Here is a 27,930-nt window from a genome sequence, read left to right as displayed (position 1 = left end):
TAGAGCCCCCAAGGGCCTCAGAGGCTCCTGCGAGACTCCAGCCGTGGAAAGGCCACCGGGCCAGCGCAGGGACAATGGCAGTGCCCTGGGAGGACTATTTCCGGCAGGTCTTGCAGGAGAAACTGCCTCAGTGAGTGGGCCGCAGAGGCGGGGGAAGGAAGGCAGCCGTGGGCAGGGCCCCCGCTCCCCCAGCCCCTGGGGAAAGAAGCAGCTGCGGCTCTCAGAGGAACCGCGACTTCCGCCAGGCCCGGCGGGCTGGTCAGGGCGAGCTGGGCCGAGGGGACAGGCTCTGGGACTAGGCCGAGGAGGAGAGGAAGCCTCCCTCGGCTGCCCCCACCCGGGGACCTGCGCTTCCGGGCGAGGGGAGGAGTCCCCTGCGCCCGCTGAGCTGGCCTCGGTCCCAGGCCTCTGCAGAAGCGGTGGGTGGGGTGTCCCCATCACAGCTGGCCGACTCGCCACGTGAGACCCTGGTCCACCCCTTCCCCTGGGTCTGCTGGCCGCCTGGAGCCTGGCGGCCCCTGGGCGGCTCCCTGACCAGGCCCAGCAGGGGGCTTCTCTCAGCTGGGCCCCCGGAGCCGCGGAGTCCCCCACGCCACCTGCCGGCCCCTCGGCCTTCCCTCAGCACCACCCCTCGACCTCGAGGCCACCCTGCCTCCTCTCTCAGCCTCCGCCCCCATTAGCCCTGCTCTCGACCTGAGTCCGGGATGGACCCCACCTGCACCTCAGCCCTGCCTGACCCAAACCCCGTGCCCGGGCTGGATCCGGCAGCCGCGTGCGTCCCTGGGCTCCTGCTGCTGGCTCCCTCGGGTTTGCCTTTGCTTCTCGCACCAGCCAGAGGGGCTTCTCCTCTGCTCCAGAACCTCCCCTGGCTCCCACTCACTCAGGGACAAGGCCAGCGTCCTCCCTGCCCAGACCAGCTACGCTCTGACCCTCGGCTCCTTTTTGCTCTCGATTCCTGCGGTGGCCTCCTCCTGTTCTCCTCTCAGCCTCACGTGGCCGCTGCTCCTCCCTGAGGGTCGAGGCCTCGGCTGTCCTGGCCTCTGCTCCCTCTTCTCTTCCCCCAGGTCTCTGTTCCAGTGTTACCTCTGCACCGAGATTTTCTGAGTCCCTGGTGAAGTCTTCCTAGTCCGCGCAGGTTTCCGTCCTGGGACCTGCCATGTCCTAATATTATATGTGTTTTTAAAAATATTTTTTAAGTTGTCGATGCGCCTTTATTTTCTTTATTTTTATGCGGTGCTGAGAGTCGAACCCAGTGCCTCACACATGCCAGGCAAGGGCTCCACCCCTGAGCCCCGGTCCCGGCCCCTTATTATTTGATTTGCGAGCTTGATTTCCTCTGGCCCCCGCAGATCCAGCTCCTGGGGGGCAGGGCTTTCCTGTCTGCTTTGCGGGGGCCCCGCAGCACCTGGCGCAGGGCCGAGTGGGTGCTGGGGTCAACGTGCCGGCAGCTCACAGGGCGGAGCTGGGGAGCCCCAACTTCTACCTCCTTCACCTGCACCTCCCTCTTGAGCCCGCTAGGAAGACACCGGAGAAGAACGGGGCCCACTTCCCACCCGGGCTGCGCCTCCTGGAGAAGAGGCGAGAGCTGGCGGATGCAGATCGGGATCTGCAGGCCCGGAGGAAGGTGAGCCTCCGCGGCGGACTTCCCGGGACCTCAGACGCACAATGGCTGTGAGCGGAGACAGGAAGCGATGCAGGCCCTCTCTTAGGTGTGAGATCTGAGACAGCCATGTGGCCACCCTGAGCCGGGCATCCTCCTCTGTCAAGAGGAGGATCAAGTGACAGCAGTTGCTGGTGTGGGTGCTGGCATGGCCCTGGGATCCGGGGGTGTCATCTAGTCCCTGTCCTCATGGGGCTCACAGTTTAGAGAGCAAGAGACAAGCGTCCCAGTGGTGGGCTTTATGCGGGGGACACTGGGCAGAGGCCGTGGGAACCCAGAGGAAGGCCCGGTTTCCACGTGGGGGTGGTCAAGGAGGACTTCCTGGAGGAAGCGTGCCTTGGGGGTTGCAGAAGGACAAGCTGGCTCATCCAGCCAGGGGAGATGGCTTCAGGAAAGAAACAGGCAGAGGGGACAAAACGAGGTGACCGAGTGGCTGCAAGACAGCTGGAGGAGGGGAGAGGGCGAGGTGAGTCGAGGCTGGAAGGGCAGGGACAGGGCTTCCCGGCTACGGAGCGCGTTTGGGCTTCTTCCTGGGATGGTGGGAGCCATGGACGGATCTGAGTAGGGAGCAGTGGCAAGATCAGGGACAATGGATCCCAGGGATTAAGTGTGAACCTGAAAGCACTGGATGACGAACTCCCAGCCACAGAGACACCCACCCTCACCCCCCAGGAGTTCCACACCAGGATGGCAGCCCTGAAGCAGCGCTGGGAAGAGCTGGCACAGAAGGAGCAGAAGCTACAGGGGTCCTTTGTCCGCTTTGATAAGTTCCTGCAGGTAGGGGGAGACGGCTGGGGCGGGCAGGTCCCAGGGACCCACACCGCACAACCCAGTGGGGCCAGAGGGTCCACATAGGTAAGCGACTGGGCTGAGCAACGCAAAGCGACAGCCTGAAAGGAGGGGCGGCCCAAATCAGATTCCCGCAGAGTTTGGCCCGCGGGCGGGGCCTCTGCACGCTTGGCAACTCGGTGTGCGTGTGGGGCGAGGAGCAGACCCGGGATCTCCAGCTCGCGAGCTCCTGGTCCCGCTCCCCAGGACGCCGAGGCCCGGCGGAGCCGCGCACTGCGAAGGGCGGCGGAGGAGCGACACCGGGCGGGCCGCCAGGAGGCCGAGGCGCTGCGGCTGCGGGCTCAGCTCCAGGAGCTGCAGCTGCAGCGCACGCGGCTGCAGCGCCGGCTGCAGAAGCTGGAGCCCTGCGCGCGCCTGCTGGAGCGAGCGCTGGAACGGCTGCCCGAGGTGAGCTGGGGAGCACAGCCTCCGTGCAGCGACAGGGCCCCCAGGCTGGATGGAGCACTAATGGAGCGCTGGCTGCATGCAAGAACCATCACTTACTGAGCGCTCACTGTATGCCGGCAGCACGGCTGTTCTTGAATCATCCCCAGTCGGTGAAGTGGGTTCTGTTGGTGTCAACCCATTTTACAGATGAGGAAGGAGAGATTTCAGAAAGCTCACTCGCTCCATGTCACACAGTGAGGGGGAGGGTCCAGATAATCGATAGACATCACTAACTGAATGAACCCATGACTTAATGTTAATCTAGGGAGGAGTTTAGCTAGGCGGTGGTGGAGGCGGGAGGGAGGAGCAGAACTCGGGTCTCTGACCCTGGGGCCAGAGAGCTTCGATTCCCCCATTTCACAGTTGAGCAAATCGAGGCGCCAGAGGAGCGTCGGTGAACCAGGTGTGGCCCAGGTGCGGTCGGTAGGGCAGGGACAGCAGGGCCAAGTGGCTCCCTCTCCCGGTCCTGTCTCAGTTTCAAGAGGTTCCAGAGCTGGTGGCTCGTTTCGACAGCCTGGCAGACACGCAGGTGGCACTGAGGCTCACGGAGCGCGAGCTGCTGGCGGAGCTGGAGGCGACGCGGGCGCGGCTGCAGCGGCTGCGGGACACCGGGCAGGACGAGCTGCTCGCGCAGGCCCAGCAGCGGTCACAGCTGCAGGAGCGACTGGAGGCCGCGCGGGAGCGCACGCTGCAGTGGGTACGGCCTGCGGGAGGCTCCGCCCAGTGCCGCCATCGCTAATTGGAACAGATGGTCCGCGCTCTACCCGAGGGGCGGGCTGCACTAACAAGGGGGGTGTCAGACACGAGCGCACTCAGGGCCCCCGGGCGGGCCTGTGGGGCCACGTGGCAGTGCCTGGCCCCTCTAGCGGCTCCGTGCGCCCTCCAGGAGTCCAGGTGGATTCAGACCCAGAACGCTGCCGCCGAGAAGACCCTGCTCCTGGGCCGCACGAGGATGGCAGCGCTGGACCTGTTCCAGACGGTGTGCCAGTACCTGCGACGGCCGCCCGCCCTGCACCCTGAAGACACTGAGGGGCAGCTGGAGCAGGTCAGGCCTCCCTCCCGATGTCATCTCCTCCAGTGGTGCCACGGCCCTCAGCAGCACCTTCCCTCGGCTCCATCCGGGCCCAGGCGCCCTGCCCGGAGCCTCCTCCACCCTGGCCCTGCCATGCAGAAGGCCCCGCCCTGGCCTCGGGCACTCCCGTGTGGCAAGCCAAGTGCACCCTGTATGCCTCAGGTTCATGCTCAGTCTCTCCGTGACATCGCTAAGAAACTAGGAAGTGACCCTCTGCTCCTTGCAGGAGGGGTCTCAGCCTCTCTAGGGAGCCCGGGGACAGGCTGTGCACCATACGCCCTTCACAGTGGGGCCACCAAAGGTCACTGTGGACCAAGCACACCCAGCTTCTCTCTTAAGGCTGAGATGGCAGAATACGCCTCGTGGCCTGCGGCACGTTCGCAGTACTGGGACCTCAGGCAGGGCCTCCGCACACTAGACGGGTGCTCCGCCCGAGCTACATCCCTAGGCCTTTAAAGACTCGAGACAGAGCCTAAGTTGCCCAGGCCTCAAACTTTCGAACCTCCTGCCTCAGCCTCCAGAGTTGCTGGGGTCACAGTACGTGCCACCACGCCTGGCAACTTTCTTATTCTTTTTCCATTTTTGCTGGAGAGTTCCCTCCTCAGATGCTCACTTAGGTGAGAAACTCGAGGGCAGCCCAGGGACGGTGGTGAGTTGGTCACTAATGTCTTTGACAGTGGAACTATGGACTTTTATTAAGTTCATATAAATAAACTAAAACAAAATAAAGGAGGGTCACCCATGGAGATGGGTGACAGGTCACAAACCAATGACTATACCCGACCCAGTGAACCCTATGTATAGGGCACCCATGAAAACTTAAGCTGAGTGATAAATGATACCTTTATGCTAACTGGCTTGCTCGGTCCGGTCTTGACGGGTGTTGGACACAGAGGACACCTTGACGTAAGGGTTAGAAGAGCAGGGCAGTGATGTGGCCAGATGCTATGGCTGGGCGCGTGGGTGTCGGGGAAGAGTCTTTGGAGGGAACCGCGCGGCATCACTGCTCCCTGTAATGGGGCCTCCAGCCCGCACCCCTGCCTTGCAGCCTCCCAGGGGTGGTGGGTGGGGGCTTCCCCTCCAACAGAGGCTGGGATGTGACCTGGCTGCCCTGGGTCCCCCAGGTGAAGCTGTTCATCCTAGACCACTCGGCCGTGCTGGCCAGCCATCGCCAGACTGAGCCTGCGGCCGCCGTCTTCCAGCCCTGACCCAGGTGAGCAGCGAGTGGGGAGCCCAGCCCTGGGGAGGGGCGCCGGCTGTGCGGCCCTGAGGAAGACGGGAGCTGCTCGGGATGCCGGGGGCCTAGAGGGGCGCACCTCCTCCACCCCTGTCCTGGGTCGTCCTGGGGGCCGTCTGGTGTGGGTCAGGGCAGACCAGCAAGAGGGCTGCTGGCAGCAGCGTGCGGGAGACCTGTGCCCCCTGCAGGCCTCTGCCAGGGAGGGACCCATCCTGGGGTCCAGCTGCTGGAGGCCCCTGACCTCTCATGCCAGAGGGCAGCAGCTGACCCTGTGGCCCAGCTCCCGGTCCTGAGCCCACCACAGGCAGCCGACTCCCCTGGGCGTCTCACTTTCTCATTGGAGATGCCAGAGCACCCTCAGGGGACCCGGGTGGCACCAGGGGGCACACATACACACTCCCAAAGCCACCTCAGCTGCGATTTGAGTCTGGGTCTCCCCCTCCCACTCCCAGGGAGACTGCACTCGTGGCCTAGCAGAGGAACTCAAGGAAGGTTTATTACACGAAAAACCACCGAGCTGAGCACCAGGGCCCAGGCCCAGGTGACCACGACCTCTGAACCAGAACTCACGGAGCCGCAGTGACTACGCTGCCAACTCAGGTCTCGGCCCCGGCTCTGCTGGCGAACTCCTACACGCCCGGCAGGGCCCCTATCGATTGGCTCTCAGCAGAGGCAGGGGCCACCCCGCCACGCAGCCCTTCTTCTTGGACGCGGCTCCGGCAGGCGGCTCCCCAGTGGCGCACGGGAAATGACTCGGGGCCAGCCGGGTCCTGTCCTTACATCCTCTTCCTCATCTTGCCCTTCCTGGAGGGGGCGCCCCGGCCAAAGGCGCCCTGCTGCAGCTCCCGGACCCGGCGGCGGTTGCGCGCAGAGAGCTGCTTGAGGCCCCCGCGCTGCAGGAAGCGCATCTTCTGGGCCCGGCGTCTCTGCTTCAGGATCTGCTGCTTGGTCTTGAGCTCTGAGCGCACGCGGCCTGCGGGGGCTCCGGGGGCCCGGGGCTGGGAGGCACCTGCCAGCACAGGACGGGGCTGAGCCTCTGGGTCTCCCCCAGGGCCCCAGGCTCCTCCCCTGCCCTGCTCCCAGCGCCGCTCCACACTGTGGCCCCAAGTGTCTGGTAGGCAGTAGGCACTTCATAAGGAGAGAAGGGGGAGGAAAGACTGGGAAGGTCAAAGAGCCAGAGAGGAAGGCACAGGGGGACGGGACAGAGCCACAGAGGAGCGAGCGAAGCCTGGAGCCTGGGAGGAGACAGGCGGCCCGCCCAGCACCTCAGGGCTGCAGGAGATAAGCAGGGGCCAAGGCCAGCCAGGTGGGGTGGCCGGCAGTGGGCAGCCTGTTCAGTCCCTGCCTGTAGAGTGGGCACCCTCAGTCTCTGGTCCTGCAGGTCACGTGGCCTGTCGCAGACACAGCCTGTCCCCACACAGCAAGTGGGAGCGCAGCCCTAACAGCAAGCTAAGCCATGGAGTTTGGGGGCAGGGCTGGGTTGGGAGGGGCCAGGCTGCACATGCGTCCATCAGAGCATGACAAGGACTGAGTGGGGTCAGAGGGCAGGCAGTGGCCTCTGCTCCTCATGCTGACCCAGGGCCTTGCACCAGGGGTCTGTCCCAGGGCGTGGCCCAGGCCCACCAAGCACAGACTGGCGGGCAGAGTGGCTTCCGATCCCAGCTGAGGCGGGCCCAAAGACCCAGCCCCACAGGGCCCAGGGCAGGGGCGAGGCCCACTCTTCCTGGAGACCTCCCAACCCCGCAGTCGCCTCCTCCCTGAACCAGAGCGGCTTGTGACCTCCAGCTTTTGCAAAGTGAACTCTACAGTGCTGCAGAACATCAGTCCTGACCTGTCCCCGGAGAACCTTCTGCTCACCCCACCAGGTCCAGCCACACGCACCCGCGCTGGTGCAGGCCACATGGGGTGCAGCACACCCGCTCCCGGCCCTCCCCAGGCTTCTGATGGACATGCTTAATGAAATCAGCCGCTCACCTGCCAAAAGCTACATGGTCATCCGTGCTTCCCCTGAGGTGGGGGGCTGGGGACAAGCACTAAGGGGACCGCTCCTCCAGTGCCTTCAGGGGGTGCTAGCGACCCTGGGGGAGGCCAGGTCAAGTCCACTGAACGACTTGACAGGGGCTGTGGTTTTGGCAACCACGACCAGCGGGCTTGTGGGCGGGGTCTTTGCGAGCGGGTAGTGCTGCGGGTCTCCAGGGCCTGGGCGGTGCCCGCCTGGCTGGACCAGCTTGGGGCTCCTGGCTGTGCCTGCTTTTCCCCAGCTTGACCGCACCTGCCCTGTCCACCTGCACACTTGCCTTCCCCACCCGGAGTCTCACCTGGGCCACGCCCTCGCTTCCCACCTCTTCGTGCTGGGCCTCGCCGGTCAAATGTCCCTTCCTCCTCTGAGTCCCGATCATCAATTTTCTGTTTCTGTTTCCACTTCTGGTAGCTGAGGAGCCACGTTAAGGAAACCACACGTGGCATCCGTCCCCCACCACAGCGGCCACAAGCCCCCCTTAGACAGACTGGGGCTGCAGAGCCGCCTGTCCCCGCCCCTGAGCCCCCCCCCCCCCCCCCCCCGGGCCCCTGTCCCCAGTATTTACAGGTCCCACTTAGCAGAGGGCCAGGCAGGGGGCAGCTTGGCCCCGCCCCTGGCCCCGCCCCACGTGTCGGAGGGCCCCTGAGGACCCAGCTCGGCCCCGCCCCTCTGGATACAGGTCCCGCTTGTAGGAGCTGCTGATATAGCGGCCGCTCTCGGTCTTGATCTTCTTTTTGTCTTCCTGTCCCGACTGTCCGACAAACCGTTTCTTCTTCCGGTCCCTGTAGAAGGAGTTGGTGGGGCTGCCGTGAGGGAACGTCCAGGTTCCCTGTGGGGTCGCACCTGGGCCCGGGGTGGGGTCCTGGGAGGATCAGGGAGAGCACTGCCCGCCCGCAGCAGGCGCGCCTCAAAGGCTCCGCGGCCCCGCCCCGCCTCACCTCTCCCTCGCCCGCCCGGCCTCAAAAGGGAGTTAGGGGCAGAGGCATCAGCACTGAGGTGGGGGTCAGGAGTCCTCCTGGAAGGTCCCAATCCCCATCTACCAGAGCCTGGCTTTGTGCCCAGGTAGTCACAGCAAAAGCCCTCGTGAGCCTGTCTAGAAGAGGCGACCGGGACAGCGTGGAAATCACGGTGGTGCCTGCACCATGACGGGCGGGGCAAGGAGGCGGGCACCACCTGGACCTCACAGGATGACAGGCTGTGCGGCTGGGAGGGCCCCGCACTCACCACTTGAGCTGCTGCTGGCCTCGGGTCAGGTTCTGCGCTTCGTCCCCCATCAGGTCCAGGACCGCCCCAGCCACCTGCTGCTCGAAGGCTCCGCCGACCCCACCGACGCTCAGGCTGAAAGGGAGGGTTTACGGGGTAAGGCGGGGTGACGCGGCCAGGAGATCCCACGCCCCACCTAAGACCCGCTGGCCACTCACCCACGCTCGCTGTCGAAGTCCTTGGGCCGGTAGGGGACGTAGAACTCCTGGTCCCGCTGCTGGGCCTCCTCCCTCCGCCTCTTGGCTCCTCTGTGAGGTGGTGGCCGCTGCCGCTTCTGGCCCGTGACCTCTGTGAAGACATCCTGCAGGCAGGAGGTTCAGCATCACAAGCAGAGTCCACCCCCGCGTCAGCCAGAGCCGAGGTCCAGAGCTTCAGGGGCCTTTACGAGTCTGGCTTTCTCATGTTTTTGGTACTGAGATTGAACCCGGGGGCTTTACCACTGAGCCACACACCCAGCCCTTTTTATTTTGAGGCAGGGTCTCCTTAAGTTGATTGGACCCCATTAAATTGTTGAGGCTGCTTTGAACTTGTAATCCTCCACCTTGCTGGGATCACAGGCAGAGTCGCGGTGCCCAGCGGGCTTTCCCATTTGTCAGCCGGGTGCCCAGGTCTCCCACTTCCCTTTCTGCACACAGCACAACCCCTGCCCGGGCCAGCAGAGGCCGAGGGATGAGGAGCAGGTGCAGCTCTGAGACCCTCATTCCAGGCCCTGCTGCCCCAAGCCAAGTGACCAAGGCCAGGCTCGCCGTCTCTGGCCTGGGCGCTTCCACACAAGGACTCCTGGGAGTTCCCAGCCGCACCCGTGGCTACCAAGCCCTCTGCCAAATGAGACCAGAGATACACAGGTGCTGTCACAGGCCGGGCACCTCCCGCCAGGGCAGAACACTTCATGGTCCTCCAGCTGCCTTTCAGAGGGTCACTGCCTGACACTGTTCGTGTCATCTGGCTGCTGGCCACGTCCCTCCTCCGCCCCTTCCCCCGCCTGGACCTCAGGCTGGAATTGACGATGACACGCCAGCGGCACCTCCGGACCCTCCACCACATGAGCAGGCAGGCCCAGGGCAGGGCCTTCACGTTCTAGAAAGGAACTTTCCTGAACTGGGCAGCAGGGCCCTTCCCCCTCGTCCGTGTCCATCCTGTGGGCGTGGAGACCCCAGGCCACACGCCAGGTCTGATGTGTTTGATTCCCAGCCCCGAGGGTCTGTGCCCCGGGCTTTAGAGGGGGACGGTGACGTGCAGGGCCCCGTTCTGCAGGCGGAAGTGCACCTCTGCTCTCCCTGCGGGCAGCCCGATGCTGCTGGACCACCCGCCAGCCCAATCCCAGCTCCAGGGGCCCCGCTGACGCCTGTACCTCCACATTCTCTCCCTCGTCCTCTTCCTTCCCAGGCTGCTCCTCCTGAGGTGCTGGGCAGCGCGGGGAGGGGCCGGCCAGAGTTTTCTGCCGCTCCTGTTGCTCCTTCCGTCCCTGCTGGAAGCTGGCGATGGCTTTGCGGTCCTTTTGCCGCTTGGCACGCATCACCTGGCTGCTCAGGTCCCGGCTGGAGGCATTGATCTCAAAGATGGTCTGTGGAGGGGACACCAAGCCTGCTGCCCACTCTCACAAGTTGGGTGAGCCCTCTGTGGACATTCCTCCCACTGTCACTAGGTAGGCGCTCTGGTTAACAGCACTTCACAATGAGAAAGGAGGCCCAGAGAAGGTGAGTCACTTGCCCCAGGTCACGCAGCTGGGAAAGCCAGAACTTAGCTTCTAACCCCAGCCCATCCGGACCCCAAGCCGGAGCTCCCCACAGATCCTCTGCAGTTCCACTGTGCTGCTGGGGACAGGCCGCCCACTATCTTCCCCGCTTTTGTGCACCCCATTCCACATGCACAGGGTGGGGTGCTCAGTGGGGCAGGAGGGCAGGCAGGTTGGGGACAGCCAGCTGTCCAGGCCCCTAGCGGTCATGGGCACAGCCGCTCCTGCTATGAGCCTCAGTCCACCTCTACACGTGGGGAAGCAGCTGCCTCATGGGGCCTGCGGTGGCCCAGCAGGGTCCAGGCTGAGGGCGTCTCTGGGAGCCAACGAGCCAGGGCTGCAGACTAGGGCACACCAAGCTTGGACGGTCACCGCTGCAGGGTCCGGCTGGGCCCTGGCGGACCGCGCGGCCCCGCCCCTTGCTCACCGAGCGTGCGCGGTAGCTCCGGATGCCGTCCACCAGCCTCAGCCGCCGCAGCTCCCCCTCCTCAAAGCGCGAGCCTGGCAGGGGCGGGACATGAGGACCAGGAGGTCCCGCAGGGCCTGCCTGCCGCCCGCCGCCCCACCCTGGGCGGGACTCACTGAAGAGGGGGTGCAGGCCCAGCCCCGCCACGTCCAGCTCCTTGGCCCTCTTGATGGACTCGGGCGAGGGCGCTGGCCGCGAGCGCACGTACTGCTGCTGGGCATTGTCCGCCACGCGGCCCAGGCTCCGCAGCTCCAGCGACGCCTCCAGGGTGCTCCTCAGGCCGCAGTCCTCGTCGTCCACCACGCTCTGCGGCACCCGGCCCAGCACGCCGTCCGTGCCAGCACCTGCCACCGCAGCGCACTGAAGGGCGACCCGCTGGCCCACCCGCCCCCCCCCCCCCAGGCCCCTGTCAGGGTAAAGCGCAGCTGCCACAGCGACCCCCGAATGTACCAGAAAGAGGGTCAAAGCGAGCCCTGAGGTGGCTGCTGGGTTTACAAATTAAGTCCCAGCAAGCTCAGCCCGTATCTGTGAGGACCGGCTCCTGCCTGGGCTCAGGCCCGCCACCTCCCAAGGCCAGCACCAGGTGCCGACCGCGTGACTTCAGTGCTGCCCCGCCTCCCCTCACCTGAGGGTTCCTCGTGGGGTCGCGCCAGGGTGAGGGAGCGGCCCAGGAACAGGTGCAGGTCCAGCAGGTAGGGAACCTCGTCTGGGGCCACCAAGGAGTAGGCTGTGCCACTTCGGCCGGCCCGGGCCACGCGGCCTGCGGAGGAGATGGAGTTTACGCAGAAGCACAACAGTGCCAGCTGGGCCTCCCAGCGTCCCTGCCAACACGGCTCTGGAGGTCAGCAAAGGCAGGACAAGATGCTGGCTCTCAAAGCCTTAGCACCCCACTTCCGGAGATTCCCCCAGGAAGTACTAGGGTGCAAAGATTCACACACAGGTCTGGGCAGCCAGCAGGGGCGGTCCCACCAGGATGCTGCTGGAGGAGCAAGGGCCTAGGGTGGACGGCTGACCGGCTCGTGGGACACCAGACGGCTGAGGACAGGGCGCGCCCAGTGCCGCCCGGGCCTGCTGGGTGCCACCTGCTCTGGAGGGCGGCTCCCCAGCCCAGCAGGGGTGCCCACAAGGCACGGTGCGCCGGCCCTTCAGAGAAGACAGCCACCTGCTGGAGAACGGCACCTCCTGGGACACCGTGACCGGGGCACCCGCGACAGGTGGTCACGCACTAACTGAATGAATAAACACAAAGGCTGCAGACAGAGCGCCAGCCAGGCCTGCAGCCAGCATCCGCTGGTCCCTAAGCGCCGTCTGGCTGTTCCTTTATCTCAGGAAACGGGGCCCTGCACTTGAGTTCCACTCGCTGTGCTGTGTGTTGGTCGCGGTGCGTGAGCAAGTCCCCAGGGCAGGGTGGGGACCCCTCCAGGAGGTCCTCCCCAGAGCGATGGCAACTGGGGACAGCAGGCAGCAGACCCCGCCCCAGCCACCCGTGCCAGGGCTTCTCCCCACCTGCCCCCACATTCAGGAGGTCAGAGAAGCAGAGCAGGGCAGAGGCTGCAGGGCGGGAAGAGGGCGCCAAGAAGCAGGCGTTCGATGGCTTCTGTGCAGGGAGCGACTGTGGAGGGGGCGGTGGCCGCACGGCGAGGAGGAGCTCTCGGTGCCCCTGGGCCAGGCCTGGGAGTGGCCAGATGGTGAAGTGTTAGATATTCCAGGGGCGGCAGCAAAGGACACAGTGACAGCTGTGTCACCAGGGAGCGAGAGGACAGCGATGGGCGGGTCTGAGAGACCACAGGGTCCACCCGACTTGCCACCAGCCTGCCACCTGCCCGGCTAGTTCCCTCCCTGGCCTTGGTCTCCCCACCTGTGAAAGGAGGTGAGGCCGACGAGGGCTGCGTGGCCCCAGGACGGAGCGCCTAGGGCTCTGCTGGACTTTCACCCTCCCCATTGAGGACATCAGGGACAAACGGTGTCCCCAAACCCTGCTGTGGTCCCAACGGCCAGTGCCCCAATCGTGACAGTCACTGCTACCGTGGTGCTTAACAAGGCCATGCTAGGGGGCGGCCCTCCATCCCAGGGGGCTGCCAGGAAGACGAAGAACCGGGGACAGGCGCGCCAGAGGGCGGCTGTGCTGGAGGTCCAGGCGAGGGACGCGCCACAGGAGGCCAGCAGCCGTCAGAAGCAGGGCCAGAGGCCAGGAGGGCCCTCCCTGCGTCCTCAGAGCCCTGCCAGCACCTGGCTGTGGGCCCAGCCCAAGTGGGGGACAGGCTTCCATTGCGGCCCCCAGGCTGCGGTGGCTTGCGGGCGCCCACGCGCACCCACACACTGCACACTTTTGTACAAAAAAGTCAAATGGGGCTGGGGTGCAGCTCAGGGGCAGGGGAGGCCCCGGGTTCCCTCCCTGGCCTGGGGAACATGTCAACGGAGCGGGCTGGCCGGGGGCAGAGGGGAGGCCGCGGGGATCCTGACCCAACACGGCGGGAGGGACCGCGTAGGAAGGAAGGTGGAGATGGCCCGGTGCAGCTAAGGAGGCAGAGTCTCAGGGAGGGGACACGGAGGAGACCGAAAGGCCATGCTATCGAGGACCACGGCGACAGAAAGACAAAGCACAGGGCTGGGGCAACCAGAAAGACAGTAGCCCATCAGGACCTGCTGCCCGAGTCCCCAAGGCCCTCTCAGGACCTCGGCTTCCCCGTCTGTAGTGGCAGGAGCCCAGCCCTCCGCTCCCGGCTGCCAGCGGGCTTGAGGCCCAGGTTCCTCACCCACGCGATGCAGGAAGAGCTTGCCCTTGGCAGGGAAGCTGTAGTTGATGACATTGTCCAGCAGCGGGATGTCCAGGCCCCGGGCAGCCAGGTCGGTCACGATGAGGGCCAAGCACTTGCCGTGTGTGAACTTGGCCAGGTTGATCTTGCGGGCTGTCTGGTCCAGGGCGCTGTAGATGTGGGTGCAGCTGACCCGCTGGGCCGTCAGCAGCTGTGGAGCAAGGGCAGGAGGGAGGTGAAGCAGACTCTGGGAGGGAGGGCCAGGCAGGGGCCTGCAGTCTGGTGCCCCGGCGAGAAGCCACTCGGTCAGTGACCACAGCCTGGAATCTGCACCAGGGTACAGGGGGTGCTCGTCGCCGCCCGGCTGGCTCCCTGCAGGCTGTCTGAGCATCGAGGCCTCCCTCCCCAGGCCACCGGCACTCACTCAGGACCAGCCTCGGCAGGGAGAACAGAGCCCAGGCCGCAGGAGGCACGTGACCCATAGTTGTTCTCTAAAAATTACTATTTTGGTCTCATGCACTGGTGACCCCAGCTGCACAGGAAGGGCTCTGACCCGTGTCCTCAGACCAGAGATCCAGGTGTGGCTGAGGGCAGGAATTAGTGACCGGACAGGGTCCACGGCCTCCTGGGCTTCTGGGTCCCCCTGCTGAGTGTCACGCAGGTACACACATTAGAGACCAGCCATCGCGAGCTGCTTGCACACGCCAAGGGCACCTTACACAGCCTACTGTGTGGGTTTCGCGCCTCCACTTTAAGAGGTCAAACACGCTGCGCGCGGAAACCTGACTGAAAAATGACAGGATGGCACGTTCAAATCCGCCGGGATGAAGGGGAAATGGACGAAGGAGGGCCTGGGGGACACAGTGCCCGGCAAAGAGCAGCGCAGCCCCGCCCTCGCCAACCCCGCGCTCCGCTCCGGGGCGCCCTCTGGTGGCCACGCTCAGAAGCGCAGGGCCAGGCTCAGAAGGAAGATGGCGCTGGTCCCGGCTGGTGCTGCCCACCTATCTTCCGGGGCGGCTCACCTCCGTGAGGTATTCGGCGTGGTGCTTTGTGGCCACGAACACCACTGTCTGGTCCTGGGGCCGCACGACGTTGCGCAGCAGGTGCAGCAGCACAGCGGCCTTGGCGTCCTCGCGCACCAGGAGGAAGGAGGTCTGCAGGGGAGGAGCACGTGGTGGGCTCTCAGGGCCTGGCCACCGGCCTACAGGGCCCACCTGGTCACTGGCCCGAGGAAGGGGCCCGCTGAGGCCTCACCTTGAGCTGCTCGTTCAGCTTGGCGTCCACGTCCAGCCGGATGAGCACGGGCTCCGTGAGGCCTGCAGTGGGCACAGGGAGGCCAGAGGGGATCACCCAGGGACAGGGCAAACGGGCCTGGGTCCAGAGCCGCCCCTGCCCACTCACCTGCCCGGGCAAACTCCACCAGCAGTTTAGGCAGCGTGGCGGAGAACAGCACCGTCTGGTGGCCCCCGGGGAGGCGGCCGATGATCTCTTGCAGCTGCTCGGCAAACCCCATTTCAAAGAGCCTGGGAGGGTGGGGGGCAGGCGGTTAGGAGGCCTTCGCCGGGGACGCCCAGCCCAGCCCGCCACCCGCAAGGCCACGCTCCCCACCGGCACTGACGTCTGCCTGCATTGAACTCAGCTCGCCTTTTAAAGCACAACCCAGCCCAGCAAGGACCTTGACATCTTCAACCGTGCCCTTGTACTGCGCCAGGCGCGGGGTGTGGTCAGTACTCCACAGGTTCCACCTTCCGCCCCGCGTCATCCCTCCCAAGGTCGAGGCCGGAGCCTCCCGGGCTCTGACCAGGCCTGCAGCGCTGAGGCGGGGGTCGGGTCCCACCTTCCTGGCTGGAGTCCCAGCCCACTGCTGCTTCCCGGGCGTGGGGCGCCCGCGGCCTCACCTGTCTGCTTCGTCGAAGACCACGTACTCCACGCTCTGCAGCTTCAGGCCCATCTCCACAGCCACGTGCACCAACCGCCCGGGGGTGGCGATGATTCTGGACGGGGTGCACGAGCGAGGTCACCCGGTCAGCCCCTGCCACCCGCCAGCCCGGCCACCTGGGAAGGAGCCCAGAGCATCACCCCTGCGCTACCAACTCACATGTCAGGACTCTCATGCAGGGCTGCAAACTGGTCTTCCATTCTGGGGAGAGGAGGGTCAGTCTGACATCAGCGTCTCTGTCCCTTCCCGGAACCCAGTGCCCAGTGAGTCCCACAGCCCGTGCCCAGGAAGAGCCTAGACTTGCAACTGAGGAAAGGCGACTGCTGAGCGCCAGGCGGAGGCACTGCCCGCACCAACGCCACAAGTCACAATGTACCAAGAATCACTGCAGGGACAGCTCCCTAAAGTACAGGCTCCACCGCAGAGTCCACCTTGGTCCCACTGCCCTCCCGAAATGGCCACGGAGCTGCTTCTAACCCACAGCACTGCCTGGCACGAATCCTGGAACTGCCAGTTCAACCAGAGCCGGCGCGTCCCAACGTGCCTGTCCTTAAACCTTTTGGGCGCACACCCCCAACTTCAGTCCCCCTCTGAAGTGTTCATGGGACATCTGAAGGAGCCGGGATCCTGGGACAGGGACAGCTTAGGAAGGCGGGGCCTTCTCACAGTCACAAACCAGAGGAAAAAATTACACGGGCCGCGGTGGTACGGGCCGAAATCCCAGCAGCTCAGGAGGCTGAGGCAGGAGGATCGCGAGTTCAAAGCCAGCCTCAGCAACTTAGTGAGGCCCTAAGCAACTCAGTGAGACCCTGTCTCTAAATAAAAAACAGAGAGGGTGTGGCTCAGTGGTTAAGAGTCCCTGGGTTCAATACCTGGTACCAAAATAAAATAAAATTAGATGAGTGTAGGGAAACCACTGGGAAGGAAACCTCAATTCTGAACATGACTGTTCACAGTGGCCTCATGAGAGCAGGACACAGGGCTGCCCCTCAAGGAGAAACCAGACATGCTGAGGCAGGGGCAGGTTCTGACCAGCTGCTACAGAACCGTCCCAGGGCGCGTCCCCCACCTGCTCATGTGTGGGCCCTGCTACCTGGGGTCCTTGCTACCTGGGGGTCCTGCTACCTGGGGGCTCTGCTACCTGGGGGCTCTGCTACCTGGGGGCCCTGCTACCTGGGGGCTCTGCTACCTGGGGTCCTTGCTACCTGGGGGGCCCTGCTACCTGGGGGCCCTGCTACCTGGGGTCCTTGCTACCTGGGGGTCCTGCTACCTGGGGGGCCCTGCTACCTGGGGGTCCTGCTACCTGGGGGGCCCTGCTACCTGGGGGTCCTGCTACCCGGGGGCTCTGCTACCTGGGGGGCCCTGCTACCTGGGGGGCTCTGGAGGAACAACACTCCTGGCAACAAGCCACAGCTCACAAGCCTTCGTCACACGTGCTACTTTTAATCAACCCACAGGCCAGCACCCATGCCGCCCAGGCTCACTGCCCCTGGGAGCCGGAGCCCCCTTTTGGGAATCTCGGGAGGCGCCTGAGCTGCGGGGCCACTCTCAGCACCCGCCGCGCACTTGCCCCGTGAGTTTGAACGTGCAGAGAAACCACTGTTGGAATGAGCAACAGGGGCTCAGTCAGTCCAGTGTCCCTGAGCACAGGGACATGAGCGTGCTGGTGACCACGGTGGGGGTGACCGGGGCACGGGGTGAGGGGGTCCTTACTTGTCCCCGCCCAGGACCAGGGCAGTCTTGAGGCCAGTGAACTTGCCCAGCTGTGGGGAGGAAAGGAAAGAAGAACTGCCTGGGGTGCCGCCAGCCGCCCGGCCCGGCCCCGGCCGCAGCCCGCGGCAGCACCTCCTTCGTGAACTTCATGGTCTGCAGGGCCAGCTCCCGGGTGGGCGAGAGGACCAGGGCGCGAGCCCCGCTCTGGGCGCTGCGTGTCTTGAGCCGCTCGAACATGGGAAGCAGGAAGCAGGCCGTCTTGCCGCTGCCCGTCCGGGCCATGGCCACCACGTCCTTGCCGTCCAGGATCACTGGGATGGTCTGCAGGACAGGCAAGGGCGGGCGGTCAGTTCCCGACCCAACACGGCGCGGTGGGCCAACTAGGGGCTCTCGGCAACGGGCGCTGGTGTCACAGGCCCGGGTGGCATTTCCGCCAACACCCATTTGCCTGCCTCCAGGAGGAACGGATGGCGCCCAATTCCTGAGCTGCGGGGTGAGCTGGACTCTAGCTCCCGTCTAGACCTCCTCCTCGGGAACTGAAGGTCCCCAGGGAGCTCAGGTCTGAGGACAAGGATCACCACCCGGTGACAGCAGGTGCCTGTGGGCCGCCCAGCAGGGTGAGCAGCAGGAGTCCTGGGGGCTTGCCCGGCAGAGACCCAGGGTCAAGTCTCCACTCTGCCGGGCGGCTCCCCACCTGCGAGCTGGCTGAGCTGGAGAAGAGGAAGCACTGTGACCCGGGGACAGGGGCGGCCGTCACAAGGCCAGAGGGGGCGAAGGCCGACCCGCCCGGCCCCGTACCTTCCTCTGGATGGGCGTGGGCACCTTGTAACCCTTCTTCATGATGCCTCTGAACACCGGGTAGCTGAAGCCTAGGAGAGACAGGGGAGTGGTCAGGGCCGGCAGGTGCCATGAGCGCTCGGGACAGGTTACAGGACAAATGGCTGCTTGACCAATGGAGGACACCCAGAAAAAGACTTCAGGAGAGACGACCTCAAGGACTATTGAGATCACAGATGGGTCTGGCCAGGTGCGGGGTGCACGCCGGCAGTCCCAGCTGCTCGGGAGACTGAGGCAGGAGGACCGCAGCTCAGCGAGACCCATCCTTGAAATAAAAACGGAAGGGCTGGGGATGTGGCTCCGTGGTGAAGCACTGCAGGTCCCAGGTTCAATCCTCAGTAGCAGAGAGACAGCAGGAAGGAGAGGGAGAAGGAGAGGGAGAGGGGGAGGGGGAGGGGGAGGGGGAGGGGGAGGGGGAAGGGCGGGGGAGGGGGAGGAGAGTCTGCCAATCACAGTGGATAAAGCTTCTGCGGAGGCTGGTGTGAGCCCACTCTTTTTTTTTAGTTGTCGATGGACCTTTACTTTACTTATTTCTATGCGGTGCTGAGGATGGAACCCAGGGCCTCACACGGGCCACAGCCCAGCCCGAGCCCACTCTTCATGCCACGGCCAACAAGGGTCGCCGTATGCTGCTGTGTGAAGTGATCAGGGCGCAATGAGAGGACGTGCGACTCACTTCCGAGTCACCCGGGGTGCCGAGGAGGTGGGTGCTGAAGTCACATGAAGCCGGGTGACAGACCTGTGACACGCGCTATACTGTTTTTTTCTTATGTTCAAAATTCTAATTAAAAAAACAGATGCTAAGGGACAGGGCCCAGGACAGGGCAGCGCAGGTGGAGGTCTGGAGCCGGAGCCCTGGAGGTCCGAGACTCGGCTCCAGCTGCTTCTCCTTCCGACTTTCATCTCTGTGATTCAGGAGGGCCGACAGCCTGGACGGATTCTGCTCCGCTGACTGGCTGAGGCGACCTGCTGAAGGCCTGGCGGTCCAGGCTGCTTTTGTGACCTGACTTCCGTTCTCCTCGCCTGCTGCTCCACTGGGACGTCCTTTTTATTGGTTTGTAAAAGTTCTTTGGACATTAGGGCTGAAAACCCTTTGTTCCATGGCTTGCAAATATATTCCTGACGGAGCATTTATTTTATAGTGCTTTTTAGCATACACATATCTATTTCCAAAAAAATCAAATTAAATGATGTTCAGATGGCACTGGGAAAGTCAACCTTCCTTAAGGTATAGGTTTATATAGATATGCGTGTGTGTATATATATAAATAATTTTTTTCCTCTTCTATATCAGGGATTGAACCCAGAGACACTTAGCCACTGAGCCACATCCCCACTCTGAGACAGGGCCTCACTAAGTTGCAGAGGCTGGCTTTGAATCTGCGATCCTCCCGCCTCAGCCTCCAGAGCTGCTGGGATCACAGGTGGGGGCCACCGTGCCGGGACAGACCATGAACACGTTCTTGCTCGGCAGCTCTAGGTTTCAGGGCGGGAGGCTCCGGCTTTATTTCTGTCAGCAGGTGTTCCGACCCACCTCCCGCCTCGTCACGCTGTCACACAGTAGAGCCTCTGCTGTCTCTGCCCTGCCTGCACCTGCGTCGCCGTGGCTAAGGCCTGTTCTGCTTGCTTTCTCCTTGCTTCAGACCTGCTGTCCCCACGAGGCCCTGGAGGCCTTGATCCCCAGGTCTGCTGTGCCCGCCTACCCCACCCCTGGCCCAGTGCTGGGCCACGAGCAGAACCGCAGCTCGTGGCGGAGGCCACGATGACCTGCTGCTGCTCACCCACCCATGGACTGGAAACCTCCAGACTTCTTCTTCTTCTTGTTCTGGGCTCGCACCATCTCCCGGGTGTCTGGTTCCACGTCTGAGGTGCACTCTGAGGTGGGAAAGGTGGGCAGGGGTCTGCCAGGTCCCAGCTGGAAGAAGAGAGCAGACCAAGCAATCAGAGCACTGGAGGCAGGGAGGGGGCTGCCCGCTGCCCGGTCTCTCCTGCTAGGTCACTTAATTTCTCCACTAACGGCTCATCCTCAGACAGCCAGGACAAAGCATGGGTGCCAGGGGGTTCTGTGGACACTCTGCCTGGGGCTCAGTTCCAACTCTGCCCCTGTCTTGTGAGCTAAGAATGTTTTTCACGTCTTAAAGAACTGCATTAACATAAAGAGTCCTACAAAGCCTAAGATTCATCACATGGCCCTTAACAGGGGCAGTTTGCCATGGAAAGGTGAGTGAAAATAAAGAGCCCGGCACAACACTGCCTGCATGAGTAGGATGCATGGACACAGCGCCATTTCATCTTTTCAGTAATTTCTGAAGCACATATAATCACCTGCCTTCTACACATGTGAGGCACAGAGAGGGTAAGCAACTTCTCCTGTGTCCCACAGTGGGTGCTGGCCTGGGCCAGATTTGAACACAGGGTAGTGCCATGGCAAAACCCTTGGTATACACGGCATATTCAGACTCCTCCGTTGGCACTCACTACCTTTGCTACCTGCACCTTCGTTGGCGTTAGCAGTTTCTTCGAATTGACTGGAGCACCTACTTAGTGCCAGGTGCTGGCCAGGCTGGGGAAATGGAATGAGCTCTCATCCCAACCCTGCCCGGGGTGTAGTCTTTTCTCTTCTTATAAATGCCCATTTATTCATCGCCATACCCAGGGCCTACTCTGTGCCAGGCACTGCTGGGCACTGGACTGAGGAGAGCAATGGGCTGCAGCTCTTCTGGCCGCTGGGTGTCCACACCTCATTTGCATACATTTGGCACTGGTTAGTGGAATGCCACTGGCTTTAGAACCAGACCACCCTGGGTTAGAATCCCGGCTGTCTCACTCTAGCTGTGAGATCCTGGTCAAGTTTCTTAACCCCTCTAGGCCTCGGTTTCTTCCTCGGGAAACCGGGGATGGCAGTAGTTGGCCATAGTTGGTAGTGAGGCTTGTAAAGCTCTTAGCAAGGAGACTGACACATGTCAATCGTCGACACATATGAGTTTAACTTGGTTTTAGGTTCCCAGGGGCCTGAGGGCGTCGCTGTCTCAAGATACGGGGTCTGGCATCCCCTTAATTTAATTTCCCAAGACTGCCCCAAACTTTGTGAGACCTTCCGCACCCGCACTTTTCATTGGACGGCTGGGAACGGGGATCCGCCCCCTGGGCCGAGGAGGCCAATGAGGAGCGCGCGAGCCAGGGCCGGCGGAAGGCCCGAAGGCCCGGGCGCCGCTGTGGCGCGGGTCCTGGCTGAGGCCGCCGAGCCCGCGCTCCGGCGGGCGGCCCCGAGTCCCGTCCCGGGCGGCGGACTCCCTGCCCGCGCCACCGCGGGGACTCGGCCGTGCGGCGCTGCCCGTAGCCGCCCCGCGGTCCCAGCCCCACGCTCCTACCTTCCCCGCCCGGGCGTCATCCTCCGCCTGAATCTCAAAGTCGCCGTCCTCCGAGTCGCTGTCGCGGGCCTGGGAGGCCGCGCCCCGGCGCTTCCGGAGCCCCTTCTTCTTCCTCCACTGGGCCATGGCAGCTGGCGACCGAGGTCCGGCCGCCGGGCGCTTGCCGGCCGCCATGCGGGCCGGGCGCTCCAAACCCGGAAGTGGGCGGAGCCTGCGGGACGTACCAACTGCGGGGGCGGGGGGGGGCGCCGCGTGCACGCGGCTTCTGCGGCGCGCCCGGCGCTCCGGCCGCCCCGGGGCCCGTGCGCACGCCCCCGGCTGCGCGCGCGACCCGCCGCGTGGCCCAGGGGGACGCGGCGGCGGCAGGAACTGGGTACTCCCCGCGGGCGCCTGTGGTCCGCGCCGCGTCGGCCCAGCTGCTCGCTGGTTGCTGTTGGCGGGATGCGCGCGCCGAGCACGCGTCGCTAGGGACCCTGCTGCCCCAGCGAGTCGCAGGGCGCGTGGTGTCGGGGCGACCCGAGCTACCCTGGGTCCCGAGCCCCGGGCATTCCAGGCTGCAGATTGGGCGCTTGGATGCGGTGCGCGCTGCGGGTGCCCGTGCACCCCCGTCCCCGCGCCGAGGGGTCCAGACCTGGCGCGAAGGAGGCGCGGGAAGGGGGTCCTGAAGGTTGTACCCGACGTCCGCAAGCCAAGATGCTCAGGTAGGAAACTAACCCAAGGAGGCAGGGGCCTCGGGCTCCGACTTGGGCGTCCCGGCTTGTGGGGAGCGTGCGAACCCCGAGAGCGGAGCGGTTCCGAGCACCAGCTCTGAACTCGTATCAGGTTCACATTATGCTTCCCCTGTCTTAGCTCTATAGGCATGACCTCCATGTGTGACTTCACCTTTTGAAGCCTCTGATTTGTGATCTGTAAAATGGATATAATCAAAGCTACTTCCCGGGGCTGTTGAGAGGATTAAATGAGACCATGCTTGTAAAGCTCTTTGCACGAGGTAGGCCTGGGATCACCTGACTGTCCCGACCCCCTGTCTCCCCTTCCACCGTAAGTTGTTTATAGCCGCGGCCTTCGCTCATACCCCTAGTCATTCTACCAACATTCGTTGAGCACATATTTACTCATTGAATAGTTGTGGGTAGTACCCTTTTCCCATCACCAAGTCGAGCACATTTCTAGAATGCCCCTGGGGTTGGCTGCTCCCCTTTGGGAAGGATTGGTCCAGGGAGAACTAGGCCCTTGGCCCTTGGGATGAGGAAGGGGACCTGGGGGACTGCCAGTCATCCTCACTGCTATTGGCTCAGGGCTGCCACCTGACCCCTTTCACAGAGAGCCCGGGAGGCAGGGCCTGTCGGGCAGAGCGAACCTGCTGTCACCCAGGACCCCGGGCAGCATGAAGACCCCCGTGGAGCTGGCCATCAGTGGGATGCAGACCCTCCACCTTCAGCACCGCTGCCGGGGTGGCTACCGGGTCAAGGCCAAGGCGTCCTACGTGGATGAGACTCTGTTTGGCAGCCCTGTGGGCACCAAGCCCCCTGCACCAGACTTTGACCCACCCTGGGTGCAGAAACCTGACCGAACCAGAGGAGTGGGCACCGGGACATCGCCATCGCAGGCCTCGCTGTCCAAGGGGAGTTGCGAGACCACCCCCTCTAGAGGCAGCACCCCGACCCTGACACCAAAGAAGAAGAACAAATACAGGTACCAGGGTGGGGAGATGCGCTCCTGATCTCAGGGTTGCCACCTGTGTTCCTGTTACAGCCTTGCTGTTGGCCTGCTGTGTGACCTTGGGCTATGACCTTGACCTCTCTGAGCTGCACTACCTGGTAGGATGAAATGAGAAGGGTGCACGGTACTTGGTGCTGTAACCTAACACTGAGGAAGCTCTCAGTCCATGGTAATGTCTGTGACTGTGAAGTTGGGACCCCCATGTCCAGAGGACGTGGATGGCACACTTGAGGCCCACAGAGGTCAGATGACTTGCCCGAGACCACAGAGAAGGTTGTAGGTCATTGAAGAGATCTATCTGTGAGAGGGTAAGTACGCGCTGCCAGTGGGTCTTGCTGCCCTTTCATGAACAGGTTAGAAAAATAGACGCTGATGCTAATGATTATTATTTAGTTAATTAAAATTAGCTTATTTGGATTATTTCACATTAATAGCAGCCTGGAGGGGGGTCCCCAGCTGTGATCATCAGGGTTCTGGACAAGGACACAGAAAACCAGTACGTTAGCCAGGCTGCATAGCAAAATAGCCTGAGCCAGTGATTTTAGCCACGCCAACTTACTTGGTCATAGTGCTGCAGGCTGGAGGTCCCTGTCAGGTGCTGGAGGTCTCATTTCCCCTGAGGCCTCTCTGCCTGGCTCACGGAGGGCCACGTCACTCTTCTCGCAGCCTGGGCACGCACACAATCCTAGTGGCTCTTCTTCAGGACCTTCTTAAGTCCTGTTGGATCAGGGACCTGTCATCAAAATCTCACAATTTGGTCCACAACACCTGGTTGTGGATTGGATCTGAGGTGTCCCCCAAAAGCTCATATGAGATAATACAGGAAGGTTCAGAGGAGAAGTGATGGGATTATCAAAGCCTTAATCTAATCCGCGAATCAATCCCCCATGGGATTAACTGAGTGGTGATTGAAGGGTGGGGTGCGGCCGGAGGAGGCGGGTCCCTGGGGACGTGGCCTTGGGGTATACATTTTGTGTCTGGCAAGTGGGGTCTCTCTCTGCTTCCTGATCACCATATGAGCTGCTCCCCTCCGCCACACTCTTCTGCCAGGATGTTCTGCCTCAGCTCCAGCCCTGGGGAATTTAGCTGGCCATCTATGGATTGAGACCTCTGAAACCATGAGCCCCCACATAGATTCTTCTCCTCTCCTAAAATTGTTCTGGTCAGATCTTTTAGTCACAGCAATGAAAAAGCTGACTAGTACAATGGCCAATTCAATTTTAGGGTCTGTTCTAAGCCGGGGTGGCGGGCATACATCAGATAAGAGACATGAGAACGGAAACGATACCTATTAAAAGAGGCTAAAATCAACAAAGATCAAAGCAAGATCCAGTTATGTCAGGCTGAGAGTGACATTTCTAGACTTCAAGGCAGGGTCAGGTTGAGATTAACAACACTGGCACCCATGACATTGCTGGAATACCTATGTACCTGTAGGCTGTATTAACAGAAGCATGGTATCTATGACAAGGGAGGAGACAGTTGACTCCATGCTCATGTGGAGAATGGGATTTTCTGGATGCTGACAAGTTAAGGAGTGTGTAGGAGGTAGGGAAGTCATTGAGCCAGAGCCCTGGCGCTGTACAGATGCAGGCAGCAGACACGTGGTTCCAGCAGCTAAACCAAGAAGCACAAGGTAGACTTCTCAAAGACCTGCAGTTTGGGGATGGGAAGCCTGGTCAGTTCTGGCCAGATACCCAGGGCCTGGCACCTAATAGGTATAAAAATAATTGCCAAATGAATCTGATTAAAGATTAGAGGTCTAGAAAGCACTTAGGTGTGATTTAGCAGTTGATTGCTTGGATCCTTGAGCCAGCCTTGATTTGAATCTTGTCTCTGTAGCGATCGGGTGGGGCCTTACCCTCCTGGGTTAGTTTTTCGTTGCTATGACAAAATGCCTGAGAAAACTGAAGGAAGGTTTGTTTTGGCTCGCAGTTTCAGAGGTCTTCAGATGGCAGTTGGCTGGCCGCACTGTTTGTGAGCCTGTGGGTAGGCCCAACTTCCAGGTGGAAGGGAATGGTGGCCAGCGAGTAGAGAGAGGGAGGGAGTAGCCAGGGACGTGATATGACCTTCCCGTGACTACACTACCCACAGGCAGTGCCCAGCCCACAGCTGAGTAAGACGGCTTTATTGGTAGGATGCTTCTTTGGACATGGCTTTTCAGACCTGAGTATTGGTGTTTAAGTTAGGTGTGTGCGTACATTTCCCTCCTTGAAACCAGGTCAGTGCTTTGCCACCTCCTACAGTTTCTTTCTTTCTTTCTTTTTTTTTTAACATAATAACTTTTTTTTTATTCATTATGCAGTGCTGAGGATTGAACCCAGTGCCTCACACATGCCAGGCATGCGCACTGCCACTGAGCCACGACCCCAGCCCCTCCTCCTAGTTTCCACCAGCTCCCAATCCTGCCGTTCACATGATTAGCCCACCAGTGGGCTCGTCCACAGATGAGGTCAGAGCCCTGCCGTCTAGTCACTTCCCAGAGGCCCCACCTCTGGCCATTGCTGCAGTGGGGACCAGCCTTCAACACATAGCCTCTGGGGGACATCCCTGATCCACCTACCTGTGCCTCAGTTTCCTTATCTACAAAATGAGATTGATTTTGATATCTCATGTGGCACTTTGTGAGAAATTACCCAGTGATGCACGTGCTGTGCTGAGCCCTGGGCCTGCAAGAGAGTCGGCCTCAGTGAACATTCCAGACCGGCTGGCTTGTAATAGGAGCCGGGCCTGAGTGGACCCCACCAGCAGGGCAGTTTCAAATACAACAGACCAAAGGACTGCAGAGGGCAGCCACCAAGACCTCTGGGACAAAGGAAGAAACGTCGTGGGGGAGAGAAGGCCGAGGATAAGAACTCGGGGTAGAGCACCTGCCTAGCACGTGTGAGGCCCTGGGTTCTATCCTCAGCACCACAGAAAAAGAAAGAAAGAAAGAAAACAAAGATATCATGTCCATCTACAACTAAAAATATTTTTTTTAAATGGGATAAAAACTATGGTTGCTTCACAGTTGGCCCTCTGCACTCTTACCTTCCACATCTCTGGATCAGAACTATTTGGGGAAAATAATTCGACCTGCGTTGAATAGCGTACAAACTTTTTTTTTTCCCCGTGAGTACCTGAACAATACAGTATAACAGCCATTTCCGTAGTTGTCACCTTGTATGCGGGCTCGTAAGCATTTGCCAGCGATCCGGAGGTGATTTCAAGTATCCAGGAGGATGTGTGTGGGTTGCATGCAAAGTCTCCCTCATTTTCCCCAAGAGACTTGAGCACCCCCAGAGTTTGGTCTTTGTGGGGCCTCCTGAAACCAGCCCCCCTGTAATTGGAACTCTCAGTGGCAGATGATAGAAAACTTATCCAAACTTGCTTCAGCAGAAAAAGGGCATTTGGGGTCCAGGTGACAGGGCTCACCCTATCGTGGGGACTGGACCTCCTCTTGAGTCCTGCTTCCCCGTCAGTCCCTAGAGGGGGTGAGCTGGCCTGATATTCTGTCAGCCTAGCAAGGACAAAGGCCAGGTGGCAGGAGAGCAACTTCAAGTTTCTGCAAAAATCCAAAGGCAGACTTTCATTGGATAGACTTGGGTCATGTGACTGCTCCTGAACCAATCAGTTCAGCTGGAAGGATGGAATATGCAAATTGGCCAGTTGTGGGTTGCGGCGCCCCTGAGGGCGGGATGCGGGGAGACAGGCCGCTTTGCAGGGGCCACGGACTGGGCGAGGACCCGGGCCTCCCTGCAGGCACCGAGCTGGGAGGCGGGGACCCGGGAACTGAGGGCCGCGCCGTGGAGGCCGCTGGGTGGCCGGGGTCGCAGCTCACTGCCTTGCTCTTCCCTTCCAGACTCGTCAGCCGCTCCCCGTCCTACTGTGACGAGTCGCTGTTCGGCTCCCGACCCCAGGGCACCAGCTGGGAGGCCGCTGGGATGGCCAAGGGGGATGCCGCCAAGCTCCGGGCCCTCTTCTGGACGCCGCCGGCCACCCCCAGGGGCGACCCCTCCCCCCGCCCCAGGGAGACCCCGCTGCGAGCCATTCATCCCGCCGGCCCCACCAAGTCGGGGTCCCAGGCAGCTGCGGACGCCTGTGAGCTGCCCGCGGGTGGCGCAGGGACCCCTGCCCCTCCCAGGCGGGGGCGCTCCCAGTCCCTCACCCACCTGAACACCCCCAGCACTGGCTGCCCAGCCCGCACAAATGGACCTCCGGCCCCCAGGCCCTCCACGTCCGGGGTGACCTTCCGGAGCCCCCTGGTGACTCCCAGGGCCCGCTCAGTCAGTGCTTCCGTGCCAACCACGCCCCGCCAAAGTGGGGCCACCCAGAAACCAAAGCCGCCTTGGAAGTGAGGTTCCTTCGCCAGAGCTGCCCAGGGGTTCGCAGGCCCTGGTGGGGGTCCCCTGGGAGACCAGCCTTACCTGGGCATCTGCAGGCATTGGAGAAGCCCCCTTCACCCTGACGATCTGTTGTTCTCTGCCTTTTCCCCTGATGGGCACGGGCACCACCCTTGAGATATCCCTCTGGCCGTGTCTTAACCACTTGAATCAGTGCCAACCCAGGCCCTGCCACCTCCCCCGCCTTCCCGCCAAGAGCAGATTGCCTGCTGGGAGGTTCCTTCCCCCTCAGGCTGAGCCTTCTGCTGAGGATTCAGTCTCTATGGAGTCTGGAGGCCACAGAGCTGTTTTCCAGGGCTGTGTGTGACTGGGGGCACCCAAGGGCATCTGGGTACTTCGTGGGTGGACGTTTTTATTTAAACGTTCGTGTATTTATTTCTGTCAGTGACTCGTCAAGGCCTTGCGCGGCACTTGCTTCTTCCCCTCTTAGGTAAAGGCCGTTGTTAGACCTGACTTGATTTAAATAAAAGTTAATTATGACA

At 62.1% G+C, this 27,930-nt stretch overlaps 3 protein-coding genes across 5 annotated transcripts; 2 read left to right on the top strand and 1 right to left on the bottom strand.

The window, feature by feature from the left end:
• Cfap73 (cilia and flagella associated protein 73) lies at positions 1-7,797 on the top strand. The gene is made up of 8 exons (XM_047560591.1): positions 1-130; positions 1,519-1,624; positions 2,333-2,437; positions 2,696-2,896; positions 3,411-3,632; positions 3,822-3,980; positions 5,132-5,220; positions 5,697-7,797. The coding sequence occupies exons 1-7, from the start codon at positions 75-77 to the stop codon at positions 5,213-5,215; spliced, it is 933 nt and encodes a 310-aa protein (XP_047416547.1). The 5' UTR covers positions 1-74; the 3' UTR covers positions 5,216-5,220; positions 5,697-7,797.
• Ddx54 (DEAD-box helicase 54) lies at positions 4,758-21,565 on the bottom strand. 2 transcript variants are annotated; one of them, XM_047560590.1, is made up of 20 exons: positions 21,345-21,565; positions 19,759-19,888; positions 17,935-18,005; positions 17,269-17,457; positions 17,137-17,186; positions 15,583-15,624; positions 15,383-15,478; positions 14,886-15,007; positions 14,739-14,800; positions 14,507-14,638; positions 13,485-13,695; positions 11,354-11,488; positions 10,845-11,072; positions 10,690-10,763; positions 9,879-10,091; positions 8,686-8,828; positions 8,489-8,602; positions 7,942-8,046; positions 7,587-7,675; positions 4,758-6,253 (listed from the first exon to the last, which is right to left on the bottom strand). In XM_047560590.1, the coding sequence occupies exons 1-20, from the start codon at positions 21,516-21,518 to the stop codon at positions 6,021-6,023; spliced, it is 2,613 nt and encodes an 870-aa protein (XP_047416546.1). In that variant the 5' UTR covers positions 21,519-21,565; the 3' UTR covers positions 4,758-6,020. The 2 variants fall into 2 exon arrangements, with proteins under 2 accessions (XP_047416546.1, XP_047416545.1); XM_047560589.1 differs by having other exon boundaries at positions 4,759-6,253; positions 7,563-7,675.
• Positions 21,214-27,930, top strand: Rita1 (RBPJ interacting and tubulin associated 1). Of its 2 annotated transcripts, none has more exons than XM_047560594.1 (4): positions 21,214-22,045; positions 22,202-22,335; positions 22,668-23,039; positions 26,908-27,930. In XM_047560594.1, exons 3-4 carry the CDS (start codon positions 22,732-22,734, stop codon positions 27,401-27,403), a joined length of 804 nt encoding a protein of 267 aa, XP_047416550.1. In that variant the 5' UTR covers positions 21,214-22,045; positions 22,202-22,335; positions 22,668-22,731; the 3' UTR covers positions 27,404-27,930. The 2 variants fall into 2 exon arrangements, with proteins under 2 accessions (XP_047416550.1, XP_047416549.1); XM_047560593.1 differs by having other exon boundaries at positions 22,194-22,335.

This window comes from Sciurus carolinensis, chromosome 8 (genome assembly GCF_902686445.1).
Source record: "Sciurus carolinensis chromosome 8, mSciCar1.2, whole genome shotgun sequence".
Lineage (NCBI taxonomy): Eukaryota > Metazoa > Chordata > Mammalia > Rodentia > Sciuridae > Sciurus > Sciurus carolinensis.
The sequence above is the reverse complement of the archived record's forward strand: the minus strand, read 5'-3'. Positions and strand labels throughout refer to the sequence as shown.

Excerpts from the sequence above, each read along its gene's own strand:
- Cfap73 (XM_047560591.1), top strand. The coding sequence starts at position 75 with ATGGCAGTGCCCTGGGAGGACTATTTCCGGCAGGTCTTGCAGGAGAAA. Across the intron at positions 2,438-2,695 it reads GCTTTGATAAGTTCCTGCAG|GACGCCGAGGCCCGGCGGAG; the intron begins GTAGGGGGAGAC and ends CCCGCTCCCCAG. Across the intron at positions 2,897-3,410 it reads CGCTGGAACGGCTGCCCGAG|TTTCAAGAGGTTCCAGAGCT; the intron begins GTGAGCTGGGGA and ends GTCCTGTCTCAG.
- Ddx54 (XM_047560589.1), bottom strand. The coding sequence starts at position 21,518 with ATGGCGGCCGGCAAGCGCCCGGCGGCCGGACCTCGGTCGCCAGCTGCC. Across the intron at positions 15,625-17,136 it reads CTGGTCCTGGGCGGGGACAA|AATGGAAGACCAGTTTGCAG; the intron begins GTAAGGACCCCC and ends TCCTCTCCCCAG. Across the intron at positions 11,073-11,353 it reads ACCCCACGAGGAACCCTCAG|GTGCTGGCACGGACGGCGTG; the intron begins GTGAGGGGAGGC and ends CTGCGGTGGCAG.
- Rita1 (XM_047560594.1), top strand. The coding sequence starts at position 22,732 with ATGAAGACCCCCGTGGAGCTGGCCATCAGTGGGATGCAGACCCTCCAC. Across the intron at positions 23,040-26,907 it reads AAGAAGAAGAACAAATACAG|ACTCGTCAGCCGCTCCCCGT; the intron begins GTACCAGGGTGG and ends CTTCCCTTCCAG.